The sequence below is a fragment of the Callithrix jacchus genome, chromosome 17 (genome assembly GCF_049354715.1).
Source record: "Callithrix jacchus isolate 240 chromosome 17, calJac240_pri, whole genome shotgun sequence".
NCBI classification, from domain to species: domain Eukaryota; kingdom Metazoa; phylum Chordata; class Mammalia; order Primates; family Cebidae; genus Callithrix; species Callithrix jacchus.
Genome location: NC_133518.1, coordinates 26,961,132 through 26,979,383, shown reverse-complemented (window position 1 = coordinate 26,979,383; position 18,252 = coordinate 26,961,132). Strand labels below are relative to the sequence as shown.

At 39.5% G+C, this 18,252-nt stretch overlaps 1 protein-coding gene across 3 annotated transcripts in view; it reads left to right on the top strand.

Moving 5' to 3' along the window:
* The first annotated feature begins 447 nt into the window (after positions 1–447).
* Positions 448–18,252, top strand: part of MLF1 (myeloid leukemia factor 1) — a 47,955-nt gene continuing 30,150 nt past the window's right edge. For 2 of the 3 annotated variants that reach the window (XM_008983579.4, XM_002759444.7), the window contains exon 1: positions 448–594. In XM_008983579.4, coding sequence (XP_008981827.3) covers positions 548–594 — 47 coding nt within the window. In that variant the 5' untranslated portion in view covers positions 448–547. Of the gene's footprint in view, positions 595–6,994; positions 7,099–18,252 lie in introns of all 3 variants that reach the window. The other variant, XM_054247339.2, reaches the window with a different exon arrangement.

The following is an 18,252-nucleotide window of genomic DNA, read 5'->3' as shown; positions in this document are numbered from 1 at the left end:
TTTGCTCGCAGCTTTTGACCAACTGCCAGAGAATGTTTCGGAAACAGGACTAACTCCTGTGGATGACAGAATGCGACCGTTGAATGGGACACTGGGTGTCACCTGGTCCAAATCTTGACCCATTTTCATTTTCCCCGAAAACCCAAAGACTTGCAGCTCGGAACCGAAGAAGACCTGCCCAAGGTCACAGAAAGGGTGGTCTAATGTTTTGGTTCCTGCAGCCCCAGAGAACAAGCTATCCCATCCCGCGGGAGCCTTGGCGAAAACCTGCCCCGCGGCGCAAGGCCAAAGTTCTCGCCTCCACTGTGTTGATCGCGGTTGCCTGGGCAGCGGCGCATTGTTGCCCGCCTCGTCCTGGTGACGTCACGGAGCAATGTCCAATGGGAAAGGAAAGCGGCTCGGCGTCACGCACCTCCTTTCCCGGCGGGCACCGCCTGCGCCGCGGCTAGAGAGGCGTCGTCAGCTCAGGAGGCTGGGTCGGGTCGCGGCCGGTTAACATCGTTTTTCCAGTCTGTCCGCGGCTGCCGCCACCCGAGACAGAACCACAATGTTCAGGATGCTGAGTAGCAGCTTTGAGGAGGACCCGTTCTTCTCGTAAGTTGCGGGAGCCCGGAGCCCGAGGTCGCGCGGGAATTCAGGGATTTTGAGGGGAGCTTTTTTAAGAGAAAAGTTAGTTTTAGAGGGCGAAAGAGAATTCGGTGTAACTCAGGAGGCAGTTTGAGGGAGACTAGAATTTGGAGGCCTGGGAGGGAATGGAGAAGGGGACTTAGTGGTGTGTGAGGGAGGGAAGAGAAGGATGGTTTGGATGTGTGAGGTGGGCAGAAGTTTGGGGGCGTGAGGTGGGGGCAGGAGGGTTGAGGGCATGAGGTGGGGGGAGGGTTGTGGGTGTGAGGCGAAGGGAGGGTTGAGGGCGTGAGGTGGGGGAAGGGGTTTGAGAGCTTGAAGTGAGGGGAGAAGGGTTGAGGGCGTGAGGTGGAAGGGTTTGGGAGTATGAGGTGGGGGGAGGAGGGTTGAGGGAGTGAGGTAGGGAAAGGGTTTGGGAGCATGAGTTGCTGGGGAGGAGGGTTGAGGGTGTGAAGTGGTGGGAGGAGGGTTGGGGGAGTGAGATGGGGGGAGAGTTGAGGGCATGTGGTGGACAGAGGAGGATTTGGGGCATGAGGTGGGTTTCGGGATGTGAGGTGTGGGAGGAGAGTTGAGGTCATGAAGTGGGGGGAGGAAAGTTAAGAGCATGAGGTGGGGAGGGGGGTTGAGGGTGTGACGTGGGGGGAGGGTTGAAGGTGTAAGGTGCAGGAGGGTTTGGGAGCGTGAGGTGCTGGGGGCGGGGTTGAAAGCCAGAGGTTCAGGGTGGAGGGGAGGAGGGTTTGAGGATGTGAGTTGGTGGGGAGGGTTTGGGAGCGTGAGATGGGGAGAGGAGAGTTGAGGGCATGAGGTGGATAGGGGTAGATTTGAGGGCTGAGGAGGGTTTGAGGGTGTGAGGTGTGGGAAGAGGGTCGGGGGTGTGAGGTGAGGGGAAGGGTTGAGGGCGTAAGGTAGGGGGAGGAGGGTTTGGGGGAGTGAGGTGTGGGAGCAGGAGGGTTGAGGGTGTGAGGTGGACTGAGAAGAGTTGAGGGCATGGGGTGGATGGGGGAATATTTGAGGGCTGAGAAGGGTTTGAGGGTGTGCTGTGTGGGAGGAGGGTTGGGGGTGTGAGGAGGGAGAAGGAGGGTTGTGGGTTTGAGGTGAGGGGAAGGGTTGAGGGTGTAAGGTAGGGGGAGGAGGGTTTGGGGGAGTGAGGTGTGGGAGCAGGAGCGTTGAGGGTGTGAGGTGGACTGAGGAGAGTTGATGGCGTGAGGTTGGGGGAGGAGGGTTGAGAAAGGGAGGTGGATAGAGAGCTGAGGGTATTAGGTGTGGGAGGAGGATTGGGGGCATCAGTTGTGGGGAGGAGGGTTTGGGGGCATGAGGTGGAAAGAGGGCCCAGTAGCCTCCCTCCCTCACGCTGCCGGTGTGCCTGCTGCTCTCCACTTGGTCAGACTTTGGGTGCCCGCCATGGCTTCCGGTGTCCAGAGTCCGCCTTTGCAGCTGCAAGGGCTTTGCAAGCGACATAACTACCATCTCGGTGAAACTTCTGGTGAGAATTATGTTCACATAATTGCAAATGGGATCAGGGACTATTTTATAGCTCACCTTTAAACTGCATATAGAAGCAGGGAGATGTTATAGCATGGCAGTTCATTAAAAAGGGAAAGTTTTTAAAACAGCATTTTCCCTGTGAGTGGGGAATGTGTCTGTGAGAGCACAACAAAGTTGGAGAGTTGTGCTCTCTTTGAAGGTGTTGGAAGTTTCCAAGTGCACTGTTTCCTTTGCTTACTTTGTTACAGAGCTAACCTTGTTTGTGAAGGGACTCCTCTTTCTGTCAAAACTAGAAATAGGACAGGGAAACTGATGGGGGATGGTGTATTTAACACCTCAGGGAAGCAAGTGCCATTCATTGCCTTTTGAAGGTTCCCAGTGAAATAATGAGATGCCCTAGGAAGAAGACATCCAGAAATTAGTTTCACTATGATTTATTTTTCTGGGTTGTGAGGTTTTTTTTTAAATTCTAACTTTGGCGATTATTATAAACATATTGACATAGTCTAGTTGCATCCTTAGGAGAAATTTGTAATACTTTTTAGCCTAAGTGTGTTTTGCCAGTTCGAATTTTGAATTCGTGTCTAGTTTATTTTGATCCCTTAAATTTTCTAGGTTTGCAATTTGGAGAACATTTTTTAAAAGGTTTTAAAATAACAGTTTATTGCACATATTTTTCAAACAAAATGTGTGTGGGGGGGTGTTGTGTGTGTTTGTTTGAGACAGGGTCTCACTGTTTCCCAGGCTGAAGTGCAGTGGCAGGATCTCACTGCAGCCTGCACTTCTCAGGCTCAAGCGATCCTCTTGCCTCAGCCTCACAAGTAGTTGGGAACACAGGAGGGAGCCACCACACCTGGCTAATTTTTTTGTAGAGACGGGGTTTCGCCATGTTACCCAGACGGGTCTCAAACTTTTGAGCTTAAGCAATCTGCTTGCCTCGGCCTCCCAAAATGCTGGCATTACAGGCCTGAGCCACTATGCCCCAGCCAATGTTTTTGTTTAAAATAAATGATTCGACTTAAATGTGTTTGTACTAATTTAAAACAAAATAACATTAATAATTAAAAAGATAATGAACAGTGGGAAAAGGAAATGATTAATATAGAAAAAATGATTAACTTTTTTTCTGAAGTTTATTTATTAAGGCATACATGAACTCAGGCAAATTTATTATGCCATTTTATTTAACTTGTTTAGGAGCTGTTTGGGATACAGACAGTGTTATTTTAACAAGTTTAAATTTTTGTGTTATTGTGATTCTCTCTTTTGAAAGCTAGAGGCCAGGCACAGTGGCTCATGCTTGTAATTCCAGCACTTTGGGAGGCCGAGTAGGGTGGATCACCTGAGGTCAGGAGTTTGAGATCAGCCTGATCAACATGGTAAAACCCCTACTTAAAAAAAAAAATACAAAATTAGCCAGACATGGTGGCGCATGCCTGTGATTTCAGCTACTTAGGAGGCTGAGGCAGGAGAATCGCTTGAATCTGGGAGACAGAGGTTGCAGTGAGCTGAGATCATGCTATTGCATTCCAGCTTGTATAACAAAAGTGAACTCCATCTCAAAAAAAAAAAAGAATATTTGAGCCACAGAATACTATTTTGTAAAATCCATAGATTTTATTATTTTGTGTTATATAAGCTCTGGCTTTCAAAAGAATTATAGTAATACAGATTCATAGATTATTGAGCTGTTGAAGTTGTTCAGTCATTCGTATGTAAATATGACATCATATAATGGTTAACAGCTGAGAAGATTATGATAGACATTTTTGAGTTGTATTATAAACTTGGTTATACCAAAAGTTGTTTTATGTCCTTCATTGTCACAGTTAAAGATTCCATCCTCAACTAAACTGTGAGTGTATAATGAGTATAATATCTTCTTTAAAATGTCTAGCAGAAGTGTAATTTAAACTCTTGAGCAATTCTTTCTGAGCAAAGGCAATTAATTCAAGAGTCAGGGTCAGAATTAGTAACAGACTACAAATAGTAAGCATACAGAAGAACACTCTACCTCCATACTTAGGATGGAAAGGACTATCAGTTGCTCTTTCAGTTATCACTGTCTATAGCCTTTCTCAAATGTAGGGGGCCATATCATAAAAATTTAAGGTAAAATTGTTGCAGTTAACTTTTTTAAAAAAAGGCTAATCTCCTTTATTTATCATGAAACTTTTGCATAGACCTTTTAAATATCAAAGCACTGGCCAGAACTCTGCTTACAGACTATTATCTTTCATTGTCCCCATATTACAGTTAACTTTATAAAATTGATTCATACTTAACAATTTCTTTTCTCCACAATGAGTTATATTTAAACACACTTTTGGGATGTGGGAGAAAAAGAATGTGAGTTTATGTTTATTTCAGGTAATCTTTTTGACCCACCCCTTTAACCTCAACCCTTAAACAAAATGAGTATCCATTTCTTAAGTCAAACAAAGAACTCATAAAGGTGACAAACTCCTTATTGAATCATCCACTGACCTTAGGAACATAGAGAAGTGAAACACATAGCCCATGCCCACTATCTTTTATGTAAATATTATCCCTGTTGCTAACATTGTGTCAGGTCATAAAAAAGGGTCAGTAACTATTGTTTAATGGTGAGTTGCTTTCCTTTATTCTCTTTTTTGTAGTCAGTTTAGTATTTTGTTGATTATTAAAAGTAATTATCATTTGCTTTTAACAAATAACATTGTTGATGTTGGCATTTTCTAATTAGAACATTACCATTTCCTACATAGTCCATTAGAGTTGCTTATATTGTTCACAAGGTTAGTCAATATAAGCAAACTCTACTGATTTACTAATTATTTAAAAATGGACAAAAAAAGTATGCTTCTTTGATATAAAAATAGAATTAGTAAATAGTATGAGACTGATAAAATGCTTTGGTTAAATTGTTAATTAGTTTCAGTGTTTACCTGGTAACAGTGCATCTTAAATGTTTCTTCAGAAAAGTAAAAGGAAATGTTAAAAGTGAAATTTTAAAATGTGTTTTGTTATATACGTGAGATTTTTAAACTTTGGTATCTTATGTCTCAGTGCTGAAGTTATTTCACTGAAAATTTGCATCACAGTATATTCAGATATACCTTTTTAAAACAATATCTGTTACTTAGATAAAAACACGAAGGTTAAAAGCTAGTACTTCCTGGCATGCAGTTTCTGTCACATTTTTATTTGCTAAGAATATGCATATAATTAAGTAGATACATATAGATGAGAGGATTTTGAGGTTAAATGGTTTTGGCATCCTATACCCTAAAAAACATTGATTATGTAGTATGAAAGTTTATATATAAATATCTAGTATGATAGACATGGGCAAGGACTTCATGACTAAAACTGCAAAAGCAATGGCAACAAAAGCTGAAACAGACAAATGAGATCTAATTAAACTAAAGAGCTTCTGCACAGCAAAAAAATCTATCATTAGACTGAACTGGCAACCAACTGAAGGGGAAAAAATTTTTGCTATCTACCCATCTGACAAAGGGCTAATACCCAGAATCAACAAAGAACTTAAACAAATTTACAAGAAAAAAACAACCCCATCAAAAAGTGGGCAAAGTATATGAACAGACACTTCTCAAAAGAAGACATTTATGCAGCCAACAAACATATGAAAAAAAGCTCATCATCACTGGTCATTAGAGAAATGCAAATCAAAACTACGTTGAGATACCATCACACACCAAGTTAGAATGGTGATCATTAAAAAATCAGGACACAATAGATCCTGGAGAGGATGTGAAGAAATAGTAATACTTTTACACTGTTGGTGGGAGTGTAAATTAGTTCAACCATCGTGGAAGACAATGTGGCGATTCCTTAAGGATCTAGAACTAAAAATACCATTTGACTCAGCAATCCCATTACTGGGTATATACCCAAAGGATTATAAATCAATTCTTTCATAAAGACACACATGTCTGCTTATTGAAATGCTATTCACAATAGAAAAGACTTGGAACCAACCCAAATGCCCATCAGTGATAGACTGGATAAAGAAAATGTGACACATATATACCATGAAATACAATGCTGCCATAAAAAAGGATGAGTTCATGTCCCTTGTAGGGACATGGATAAATCTGGAAACCATCATTCTCAGCAAGCTGACACAAGAACAGAAAACCGAACACTGCACGTTGTCACTCATAAGTGGGTGTTGAACAATGAAAACACGTGAACACAGGGAGGGGAACATCAAACACCGAGACCTGTTGGGATGTGAGGGGGGCTAGAGGAGGGATAGCAGGGGGTGGGGTGCTAGGGGAGGGATAGCAAGGGGTGGGGGGCATAGGGAAGGGTTAGCCTTCAGAGAAATACCTAATGTAGATGATGGGGTGATGGATGCAGCAAACCCATTTGTTACGGGTATACCTATGTAACAAACCTGCATATTCTGCACATGTATCTCCGTATAAAAGAGCTTAAAAGTATAAGAGAATAAATTAACGTTTAAAAAAATAATAAAAAGTTATTTTCCCAAAAAAAATTGATAATACAAATGTTTTGATCTCATTTAATTAGATACAGTTGATGTTGAATCTTGTTATAGAAAATAAATTCAAGCTACCAGTAGTAATTTTTATAGGGTGTCTTTCTTCACTGGAATATTCAATTTGTTTTTTTTTTTAAAATGTCAAATGTGGGACTATTTGTATGAAATTAAAGGATCTAGATGCTAAAAAAAAAATCTAGTATGATCCAGAATTTTCTAATTGGTAGAGAAACAAGAACTTTGACTCTTCTGAGCTATGAAAATGTAATATGCAAGTCTACAAAAAATATATTACCACTTATCAGCTATTAGAGATTAAAAGCTCAGAAGCAGGCTGGCAAACCTGTCAACCTTAATTTTTTTTTTTCTTAGACAGTCTCGCATTGTTGCCCAGGCTAGAGTGCAATGGAGTGATCTCGGCTCACTGTGACCTCCGCCTACCAGGTTCATGAGATTCTCCTGCCTCAGCCTCCCAGGTAGCTGAGATTACACACACACCACCACACCTGGCTAATTTTTTGTGTTTTTAGTAGAGACAAGGTTTCACTGTGTTGGCCAGATGGTCTTGAACTCCTGACCTCATGATCTGCCCACCTCGGCCCCCCAAAAGTGCTGGGATTACATGTGTGAGCCACCATACTCAGCCAACCTTAATTTTTAATCATAAATTATTGTTGTCTCTTCTTTAAGCCTCTCAACTCTTCATATGAGCATCATATATCTGATGATCAGTATTTGGTCAAAGTACTGCATATATTCAAAGGATGTTACTTCTATCTCCTTATATATATATTTTCTATTTTAAAAATTTTTATAAATTTGTATTTATTTTATAATTTGGAAGTAGTTGGATTTATTAAAGAACATTGCCCTGTCCTATCCACTGATGGGGTTGAAAGTGAATGTATTCTATGTAAAAGATGTGGATTAACTTTTTTCTTGATGGAAAACATTCTCATTGTAGGAAGCAAAACTGCCACTTTAGATAAGCTTTTGGAAACCGTGTTCAAGGTTATTAACATATTTGTTTCAGATAGACAGTCTGAGGTAGAGTCTTTGCCTAATTGTGATAGCTTGGCTCTAGTTAATATTCTGCCATGTACATCTCTCATTCTAAACACTTAATAAAAGGAGCTTGAGAATACTCAGCTAAAATTTTATTGATTTTCAAGGTCCCACTTTATTCTAAGACCCTGAATATCTACTGTGAAGTTACCTACTATAATTGTTCTTAGGAATATTTTAATCTATAAATTTCCTGTAAATGAACTTTGCAAATTATATCATATTTGAAAGAATGAGACACTGTAAGCCTTGAGCTGAAAGGATTTCTAAGGTATACTATTCATTTGGGGCATTCTTTGGTTCATGAGGTAAAAAACATTGAGTTAGGAGCAAAGAAACACAACATGACTAGGAGATGGTTGCTAGGAGAATGCCATACGGTAGCATGTACCCACAAGATAATGCCTACTTATGTCAATTAATATTGTAACTATCTGTGAAAAAGGAGCGAACTATTTATAGAATATCAAGGGAGCATAATCATTTCCACATTTCTTTTACTATCAAAGGCTTTTGCCACACCAACACTTTGTACTTCAAGACAATGGAAAAATACAATTTCTTAATAGAAATGTAATTCATTCTTTTTTTTTTTTGAGACGGAGTTTCGCTCTTGTTACCCAGGCTGGAGTGCAATGGCGCGATCTCGGCTCACCACAACTTCCGCCTCCTGGGTTCAGGCAATTCTCCTGCCTCAGCCTCCCGAATAGCTAGGATAACAGGCACGCGCCACCATGCCCAGCTAATTTTTTGTATTTTTAGTAGAGACGGGATTTCACCATCTTGACCGGGATGGTCTCGATCTATTTCTTTAGTTTCTACTATGGGCCCAACCCTGCAGGTTCTCTTAAATTTTTAGGAGTCTTGCCTCTGCCCTCAAGATCCTTCTTTGAGTGTTACACGCATTATTTCTGGTATCAAAACTTGGATCTTGGCTATTTTCCTTATTGACCAGTCTCCCTCATTGAAACTAGGGAACATTTCTTTATGATCAAGAGACCTAAACAATCTGCTGGCTAAGCTTTTGCCACTAACACGTATAATGGAAGGAGGGAGTTTCCCTTAATGAATGGGTCTGTCATGTCAGTTATCTGAGAACCTTATATAATAAGGTAATGCTTTTTTGCTTAGAAGCACAAGTATCTATATTCTTATATAGATCAAAGGGAAGTGTAACTTGGGCATAATAAGTGTGTGTGTGTGTGTGTGTGTGTGTGTGTGTACATATGTATTTGAGAGAGTTTTAAAAACAATAACTCATTCTAAAGGGAGATATTAGCCCTTAAACACACATGCATGCATACATACATCCAAACATACTCACACACACACTATGTTGAAATCATTCGCAAGTGATCTGGAATCAATCTAAGAGTTAAGACATAAACACTTTTGAAGGGTAAGTAGGCAACAATTTATTTTTCCTACCTTGTGATATACTCTGAAAGTAAATAATATAGAATAGAAAAAGTATGTTCGAGACCAAAGTTCATTGAGTTTGGTTGCAGTTTGTGTCAGCAGTTATAAAAGAGGTAGTAAAGTCATTATTATAGTGAGTAAAAGTACATTTTTTTTTACTTAAATGAAAATACATCCTCATGGAGAATTTGAGAAGTATAGAAAGTTTGGTAACAAAAATAACCCATTATTTTGATGTATTTTGTTTCCAGTTTCCACACATAGATTTTTATTTTCCAAAATTCAGACCACACTTTATGGTTGAATATTCAATGCTTTTCTGCAACATATACCATGAACATCTTCCTAGTCTTTAGATATTTGTTAAAGCATGACGTTAGAGTCTGCAAAATAGCATCCTGTGAATGTACAAAGCATAGTTCTCACATAAATCTTTAATGACATTTTCAGAGTATTGCCTTAGACTGTTTTGTACATGAAATGACTAGTTTGTACAGTATGAGCTTTTTTTTTTTTTTTTTTTTTTTTGAGACCGAGTCTTGCTCTGTTGCCCAGGCTGGAGTGCAGTGGTACAGTCTCAGCTCCCTGCAACCTCCACCTCCTGGGTTCAAGCAGTTCTCCTGCCTCAGTCTCCCATGTGCCACCACACCCAGCTAATTTTGTATTTTTAGTAGAGACTGGGTTTCAATGTGTTTGCCAGGATGGTCTCGATCTTCTAACCTTGTGATTCACCTTCCTCGACCTCCCAAAGTGCTAGGATTACAGCCGTGAGCCACAGTGCTTGGCATAGTATGAGCTTTTTGAAACCTATTTCCATTTGTTTTGCTAGAAAAATGAAATGATTATTTTCAAAAGAGAACATTATGAATGGGTTAAAATTATAAAAACTATTAATTTTTCATTTGAGAAAAAAGGCCTACATTAGATTAACTTTACAAATATTAAAACAACTCTGTGCTACCATAGAGATTTTTTAGCTCTGATATAAGTGAATTCAAACTTGGACAAGAGAAACATTAAGTCTTACCTCCAAGCAGCTGCTGTTCTGGGAAGACAAGAAGTAAACTCACTAGAAGTTTCAGCCAGATTTCTTCCTGAATGGTTCAGATAGGTACAAACACCAGACTGTAGGCTCACTTTTGTTTAATGCTTCTTCCAACAGGCAGCCATTTGTTAATGTCACTCAAAAAATTAAAATTTTTAGCATTTGCTGCATATGCATGTATTCAAATAAACATTTAAATATTTTTCTACCCCTATATAAAGAGAGAAAAACCTGGACAAATTTTAAATGAGCCATATTTAGTTGTTTAATTTTTAGCACAATTATGCAATGAGAAAAATTAATTTTGCTAATTATTGTTTCTGTAGAAAAGTAATAGCTATTTAGCACTCCCTTATTCAAAGAACAAAATTTAGTATTTCCTGAAGTCTTTTTCTTTATTGTAGTCAAATCACATTTACATATCTAAGGAAAAAGTTGACTGGTTTTCCTAAATAAGTATATATTAATAGGAACAAGTATTTTAGCCTCCATACTTTAACCATACTCTAAGCTGTAAATGTTCAGTGAGTTTGGCGCTCTAAGCAAAAGGACCTCCTTTTGAAATGCCTATTTTCAAACATCAGGTGGTATAAAATCCTTTAACCTCACGCAGTTACATTTGTTAAGAAATATTTCATACATACTGCAAAGGTATAACAAATACTTTGGAATAATCTGGTTTTTAAAGTAAGAATTAGAAAATGTTCCATAGGTAACTCATTTATGCATCTTAGAACTACTTGAAACTCTGTACCTTCAAAAAAAAAGTAGAGTAGGGGGAGAGGTAGAACATTTAGGAAAAATGGCTAATACATACTGGACTTAATACCTAGGTTTTGGGTTGATAGGTTTAGAAAACCACCATGGCACATATTTACCTATGTAACAAACCTGCACATCCTGCACATGTACCCCAGAACTTAAATTTAAAAAAAGAAAAAAGATTTTGTGAGGTGGAAGAAAAAGTAGAGTGATACATACACTAAATTTTGAATTGTTAAAGTAACTTTTGTTTTTCACAATTTGATTGTGGAAAACACAACGCGACTCCCTTTCTGCCTTCTAGTGTGCTAAAACATGAGCCACTCATTGTACTATTAATCTATACACACTGACATTATAAATTAAAATTAATTTATAAATTGTCACAACTTCTTCATAGTGGTCATTGCATATAGTTCTGCTAGAATAGGGTGATTTTCAAACTTATAACAGGTAGGAAATCTAGGAATGGTAGTCTTAAATTTTCTTTGCCCCTCAAGACAAAAATGCAAACTTAATCCTACAAGAATTTGGTATGTAGCTGGGTCCGGTTGCTAACACCTGCAATGTGAGCACTTTGGGAGGCTGAAACCAGACTTGAGCCCAGGAGTTTGAGACCAGCCTGAGCAACATGGCAAAATCCTGTCTCAACAATAACAACAACAAAAAAGAAATCCAGGCATGGTGGTGCATGCCTGTAGTCCCAGCTAAGGAGGCTTAGGTTGGGGGATTGATTGAGCTTGGGAGGGGTCGAGGCTGCAGTGAGCCATGAGCATGCCACTGCACTCTAGCTGACAGTGACAGAATGAAACCCTGTCTCAAAATAATAATCTGGCACGTGAGAGTCTTAGAAGTTACCACTTAATGCTAATAACAAAAACTGAACAACCTGAAAAAACTTTTCTTATATCTAGCAGAGAAGTAAGGTCACAGGGCAAATCTCTGCGCATGTAATTAGAGATAGGCGAATCACAGAATATAGAATCACAGAAAGGCAGATAACAGAGAATCACAACTTAACTGGAGCAGAAGCCTCCTCAGGAACCAGTGCAAGGGTAGGAAAACCTGTAGTTGACAAATTACTGGAGACTCAGTGTGGGCAAGTGTCAGAGTTACAAACTCCATGGTCCCGCATAATTTTGTGAGTTTTAGTTGCAGGTTCTGACAGTGAATATTGGAGAAAATCATCCCATACTTCCAGCAGAACAGAGGGAGGGGGAAAGTAACCATTAAATATGCCAGAGCATTCTCTTTTTCTTAGCAAGGCCTGCAGTCAGGAGAAACTTTTGACCAAAGCCTAGTATACTTGGGTGAAGGGAAATACCCAACTCCAGTTCCTCCAGCCATCCTACCGCAACAGAGGAGGACCAAACCACACTGGGGAAGTTTACAAAGCAAGGTACAGTCTCAGCAAAAGACTGAGTTAATCTTACGACTACAGAACACTTTGCCTCAACACCTTACCACAACATTACTGAAGGTCCATTTACTGTAGTTTGCTTTACTCGGTAAATATGTACTACTTTCAACAAAAAATTATGAGGCATACAAAAAGGCCAAAAAAACAGTTTGAGGAAACTGAGTAAGTATCCAAATCATGTTTCTGGCAAGGACTATTGGAATTATCAGGCTAGGAATTTTTCTTTTATTCTTGATGGGGTCTCGCACTTTGTCTGTTGCCCAAGGTGGAGTGCAGTGGTCCGATCATGGCTCACTGCAGTCTCCTCCTGCCAGGTTCAAGCTGTTCTGCCTCAGCCTCCTGAGTAGCTGGGACTACAGGTACGTGCCACCATGCCTGACCAATTTTTGTATTTTTAGTAGAGACAGGGTTTCACCATATTGGCCAGGCTGGTCTATAACTCCTGACCTAGTGAGCCACTTGCCTAGCCTCCCAAAGTGCTGGGATTACAGTTGTGAGCCACTGCACCCAGCACAGACTAGGAATTTTTTAAAACTATGATTAATATGCTAAGGGTTTTAATGGGAAAAGCAGACAATATACCAGAACAGATGTAGGCACAGAAATGGAAATTTTAAAAATTTAAAAATGCTAGAGATTTGGGAGTCCGAGGTGGGTGGATCATGAGGTCAAGAGATCGAGACCATCCTGGTCAACATGGTGAAACCCCGTCTCTACTAAAAAAATTACAAAAAATTAGCTGGGCATGGTGGCACATGCCTGTAATCCCAGCTATTCAGGAGGCAGAGGTTGCGGTGAGCCAGGATTGCGCCATTGCATTCCATCCTGGGTAACAAGAGCGAAACTCTGTCTCAAAAAAAAAAAATGCTAGAAATTAAAAACATTGTAACAGAAGGCTGCCATGTGGTGGCTCTTGACTGTAATTCCAGCAATTTGGGAGGCCGAGGCAGGTGGATCACCTGAGGTCAGGAGTTCAAGACCAGCCTGGTCAACTTGGTGAAATCCCATCTCTACTAAAAACACAAAAATTAGCCAGGCATGGTGGTACATTCCTGTAATTCCAGTTACTTGAGAGGCGGAGCCAGGAGAATTGCAGGAGGCGAGGTTGTAGTGAGCCAAGATCATGCCATTGCATTCCAGCCTGGGCAACAGAGTGAGACTCCATGTCAAAAAAAAAAATTGTCATAGAAATGAAGGATTCCTTTTATGGACTTATCAGTGAACTACAAACAGCTTAGGAGAGAATCTCAGAGCTTGAGGATATGACAGTAAAAACTTCCAAAAATGAAAACTGGAAAAGAAGACTGAAAAAAAAAACATTAATATCCAAGAACTGTGGCAAGAACTTTAGGGCAACTGCAAAAGGTAAAACGTGTAATGGGAGTACCAGAGGACAAAGGAACAGGAGCAATATTTGAAGAAGTGAAGACTAACAATTACCCCCAAATTAATGTCATACACCAAACCACAGATCCCAGAAACTTAGAAAACACCAAGCAGAATAAATGCAAAAACAAAAACACACACAAAAAAAACCAAAAACTAAACCTAGGCATGTCATATTTAAACTGTAAAAAGAGAAAAAAAAAAACTTGAAAGAAGCTAGAGGGGGGAAAACCTACAGAAGAGCAAAGAAAAGAATTATATCTGACTTCTCTTCAGAAACTATGCAAGCAGGAAGAGAATGGCATGAAATATATAAAGTGTTGAGAAGAAAAAAAATAACCCCACCAACCTAGAATTCTGTACCCTGCAAAATTATCCTTTAAAAGTCAAGAAGAAATAAACTTTCTCAGACAAACAAAAATTTGGTGAATTTGTTGTCAGTAGACCTACCTTGCAAGAAATGTTGAAAGTTCTTCAGTGAGAAGGAAACTCATATAAGTCAGACTCTGATCTACGTAAAGGAAGAACATCAGAGGTTAAGTTAGGGTAAAATAGACACATTTGTGTTTCTTATTCTTAACTGATCTAATAACAGTTTGTTTAAATAGTAATAGGCACACACACATTTAAAAGACTGATTGCCAGTCTACCTCTTTTAATTTTCTCCTTCCCTTTCCCCCAACTGTATCTTCCTTCTGGCCCCAAGTCTGCTCAGTAATTTCTGGCAGTAAAATGTTCTTTTCTCCTTTTTGTTGCTAGTTTAAAGCAGTAGTTGAAAATGACTGACTGTGGCAGGGGAAAAAACTTCATTTTGCACTCACCTTACTCTTTCCCTCACTTCATTTTCGGATGATAGATTATTGCCCCAGGTGCTGTTTTGCTGTAGGGGAATCTCAGAAATGGAGGAACAAACAGAAAAGATAATGTGAGGACACAGGGAGATGGTCACCATCTGCAGGTCAAGAAGAGAAGAAGCCTCAAGAGAAACCAACTCTCCTGACACCTTGATCTCAGACTTCCAGCCTTTAGGACTGTTGTTTAAAAAAGAAATAAGGGGAAGCCAGGTGTGGTAGGTCACGCCTGTAATCCAAGCACTTTGGAGGCCAAGGCGGGTGGATCATCTGAGGTTGGGAGTTCAAGACCATCCTGACGAATATGGTGAAACCCCGTCTTTAAAAAAAAAAAAGGGAAGAACAAGAAAATTAGCTAGAGAAGCTAATTTAATAGAAAAAAGATTTAAGTCTATTCATTCATATAGTGAAAGAGTTTGGGAAGCATGTAAAAACAGAAAAGAAACTCAAAAATAAAAGGGCAATGCAAGGTCTGAGAGACAGAGATGGAAAACGGAAGTCTCAGATATTGAACCAAACTTTAGGACCAAGTACACATACAGCTACTTCCCCTAATTCGTATCTAGTGATGTAACTTTAAATACTTTTATTCATTTCCCGACATTAATTTATCTTGTTCTAAATATGTTCTAATGTTTTTGATAAAAACTGACACCATGAAAGACAGAAGCTGCACTAACCAAACAGAAGAACCAACACTTAAGGAATCAAAGTTAATGAAACAAAGATTATAGAAAGTGTAATTAAAATCTTCAGGAGACTTTCATTTCTACTGTGACCAACAGAGCTCCAACTGAACCAACTCTCTTGCAGATAACTTTATAAGCCCAGGATGAAATACAAAAGCTGGGAAAACCTCTCCATTTGCTGGTGAGGTCTCAACAGTTGAACAAAAGGAAAGACAATTGTAGCCTGAAGGCCCCATCCCTTACATTTAGAGTGATTAAAACTGCTCTAAAACCTTTTAAAGTCTTTTTGACCTAACAACCAAGGACGGAGTGCAGAATAACCGTACGTAGTCACTGGAGAGGAAGGGAGAGAATTCCCCAAAAGGAGAAAGCCAGAGAAGAGTGAGCACCAAAAACTGTGAACGAATTTTGTACAAATCTCTGTCTAAGGCTTAACTACATATGCGTGAAACAGACTCAGAGCAGTTCAGCTAAGAGGAATAAGTGAACTAAATGGAGATTTGAGCTACCACTCAAGAGACAGAATTTGAACTTTAAGGACAACCAGATTAGTTACCTACCTAAAAAAATACTCTGGAGGAATATATCAAAATCCAGACTCTCTACAACATAATATCCACAATGTACAGATACAATCCAAAATAACAGGAAAATGTGACCCATTCTCCAGATTAAAAAATAAAGATACTTATTCTGAAAAGACCCATATGTTAGAATTAACAGACAAGAATTTTAAAGTTGTTATGATTTTGCCCAATGAAGTAAAGGAAAATATGCTTGCAAGGAATGAAAGGATATTAATTCTCTATAGCAAAAGAGAAAGTGTGTATGTGTATACTTTTTTATGTATACACACTCCCCAATAGAAAGTCTAATGGGTGTCCAATCTTTTGGCTTCTCTGGACCACATTGGAAGAAGAATAAGGCACACATTGTTTCATAAAGGCACACATAAAATACACTAATACTATAGCTAATGAGCTAAAAAACAACATCTTAAGGTTTTAAGAAAGTTTATGAATTTGTGTTGGGCCACACTCAAAGCTGTTCTAGGCTGCATGTGGCCCACAGGCAACAGTTGGACAAGCTTGATCTAGAATGATACAATATTTGAAAGAGAAAATTCACTGGATAGCCTTAACAGCAAAATGGAGACGACAAATGAGTTATTAAAATTAAAGATAGATAAATGAAAGTTAATATGAAAACCAGAAAAAAACTGAAGAAAAAACCCTTTAGGAATCTTTAGGAAAAAATCAAAATGTCTAACATTAGGTGTAATTGGGGAAGAGGGTGAGAAAGGGCATAAAATTAGTTGAAAAATAATAATGGAATTACCCAACATGGTAAAAGATAAAACTTTGGAGAATTAAGAAACTATAAGCAAACTCTAAGCATAATTAATATGAAGAAAACCATGCTCAGGTTCATCATAGTCAAGCCTTTAAAAGCAAATGACAAAAAGAAAAATCTTGAAAACAGCCAAAGAAAATGATACATTGACTGGATACAAGAGAAAAACATTTGAATTACCTTTGACTTATCAGCAAAAGCAAGAGGTCAGTAGAAAGGGCAATAACATCTGCAGAAAGAAAAAAAAAATGTCAACCCAGGTTTATTTTTTGAATATTTCCTTTAAAAATTGCAAATAAAATACTTTCAGGTAAAATAAAACCAAGAGGATTTATTGCAATCATATCTATAGAACAAGAAATGTTAAGGTTCATTCTTCAGTGAAGGGAAATTATACTAGATAGCAACTTGGATACTAATGAAGGAAAGAACAATCTTGAAAATGTTATATATGAAACATCTTGCCAAGTGTAGTGCCTCACGTCTGTAATCCCAGCTCTTTGGGAGGCCAAGTTGGGTGGCTTGCTGGAGCCCACAAGTTCAAGACCAACCTGAGCAACACAGTGTGACCCCATCCCTACAAAAAATACAAAAATTAGCCAGGTATGATGGTGCACATCTGTCGTTTCAGCTACTCAGGAGGCTGAGGTGGGAGGGTCAATTGAGCCTGGGTGTTTAAGGTTGCAGTGAGCTGAGATCATGCCACTGCTCTCCATCCTGGATGACAGAGCAAAACCCTGTGTCAAAGAAAAAAAAATTACCTTGCTATAGCTTAGATGTTTGACCCTCAGAATCTCATGTTGAAACCTGATCCCTCACCAGGGCATGGTTGCTAACGCCTGTAATTGTAGCACTTTGGGAAGCCGAGGTGGATGGATCACAAGCTCAGGAGTTCAAGACCAGCCTGGCCAACATAGTGAAACCCCATCTCTACTACAAATACGAAAAAGATTAGCTGAGTGTGGTGGCGGGTACCTGTAATCCCAGCTACTCAGAAGGCTGAGGCAGGAGAATCGCTTGAACCTGGGAGGTGGGGGTTTCAGTATGCCAAGATCATACCATTGCACACCAGCACAGGCGACAGTGCAAGACTCCATCTCAAAAACAAAAAACAAAACAAAAAAAAAACCTGACCTCTCATGTTGGTAGTGGGACCTATTGAGAGGTATTTGGGTCATGGTGGGGTGGATCCTTCATTAATAGATTAATGCCCACCCTTCCTAGGTGGTAAGGTGGGGTAGTAAGTGAGTTCTCATTTTATTGGTTCCCCAGAGAGCTAGTTGTTAAAAAGAGCCTCTCACCTCTCCACCCCTCTCTTGCTTCCACTCTCACCGTGTGATCTCTGCACATGCTAGCTCCCCTTCACCTTCCTCCATAAGTAGAAGCATCCTGAAGCTCTCATAGAAGATAATGCTGGCTCCATGCTTCTTGTCTGCAGAACCATGACCCAAATAAACCTCTTTTCTTTGTAAGTTACCTAGCCTCAGGTATTTTTCTATAGCAACACAAAAATTGGCTAAGACAGATCTTCAGAGTTGGGAGAAGATGTTATCTTTAGAAGCGTCAGAGGGTAATACAGCCATTTAACAAAGAATGAGAGATACAGAAATTAATTTTTTTAAAAAACTGAGTTAAGCAGA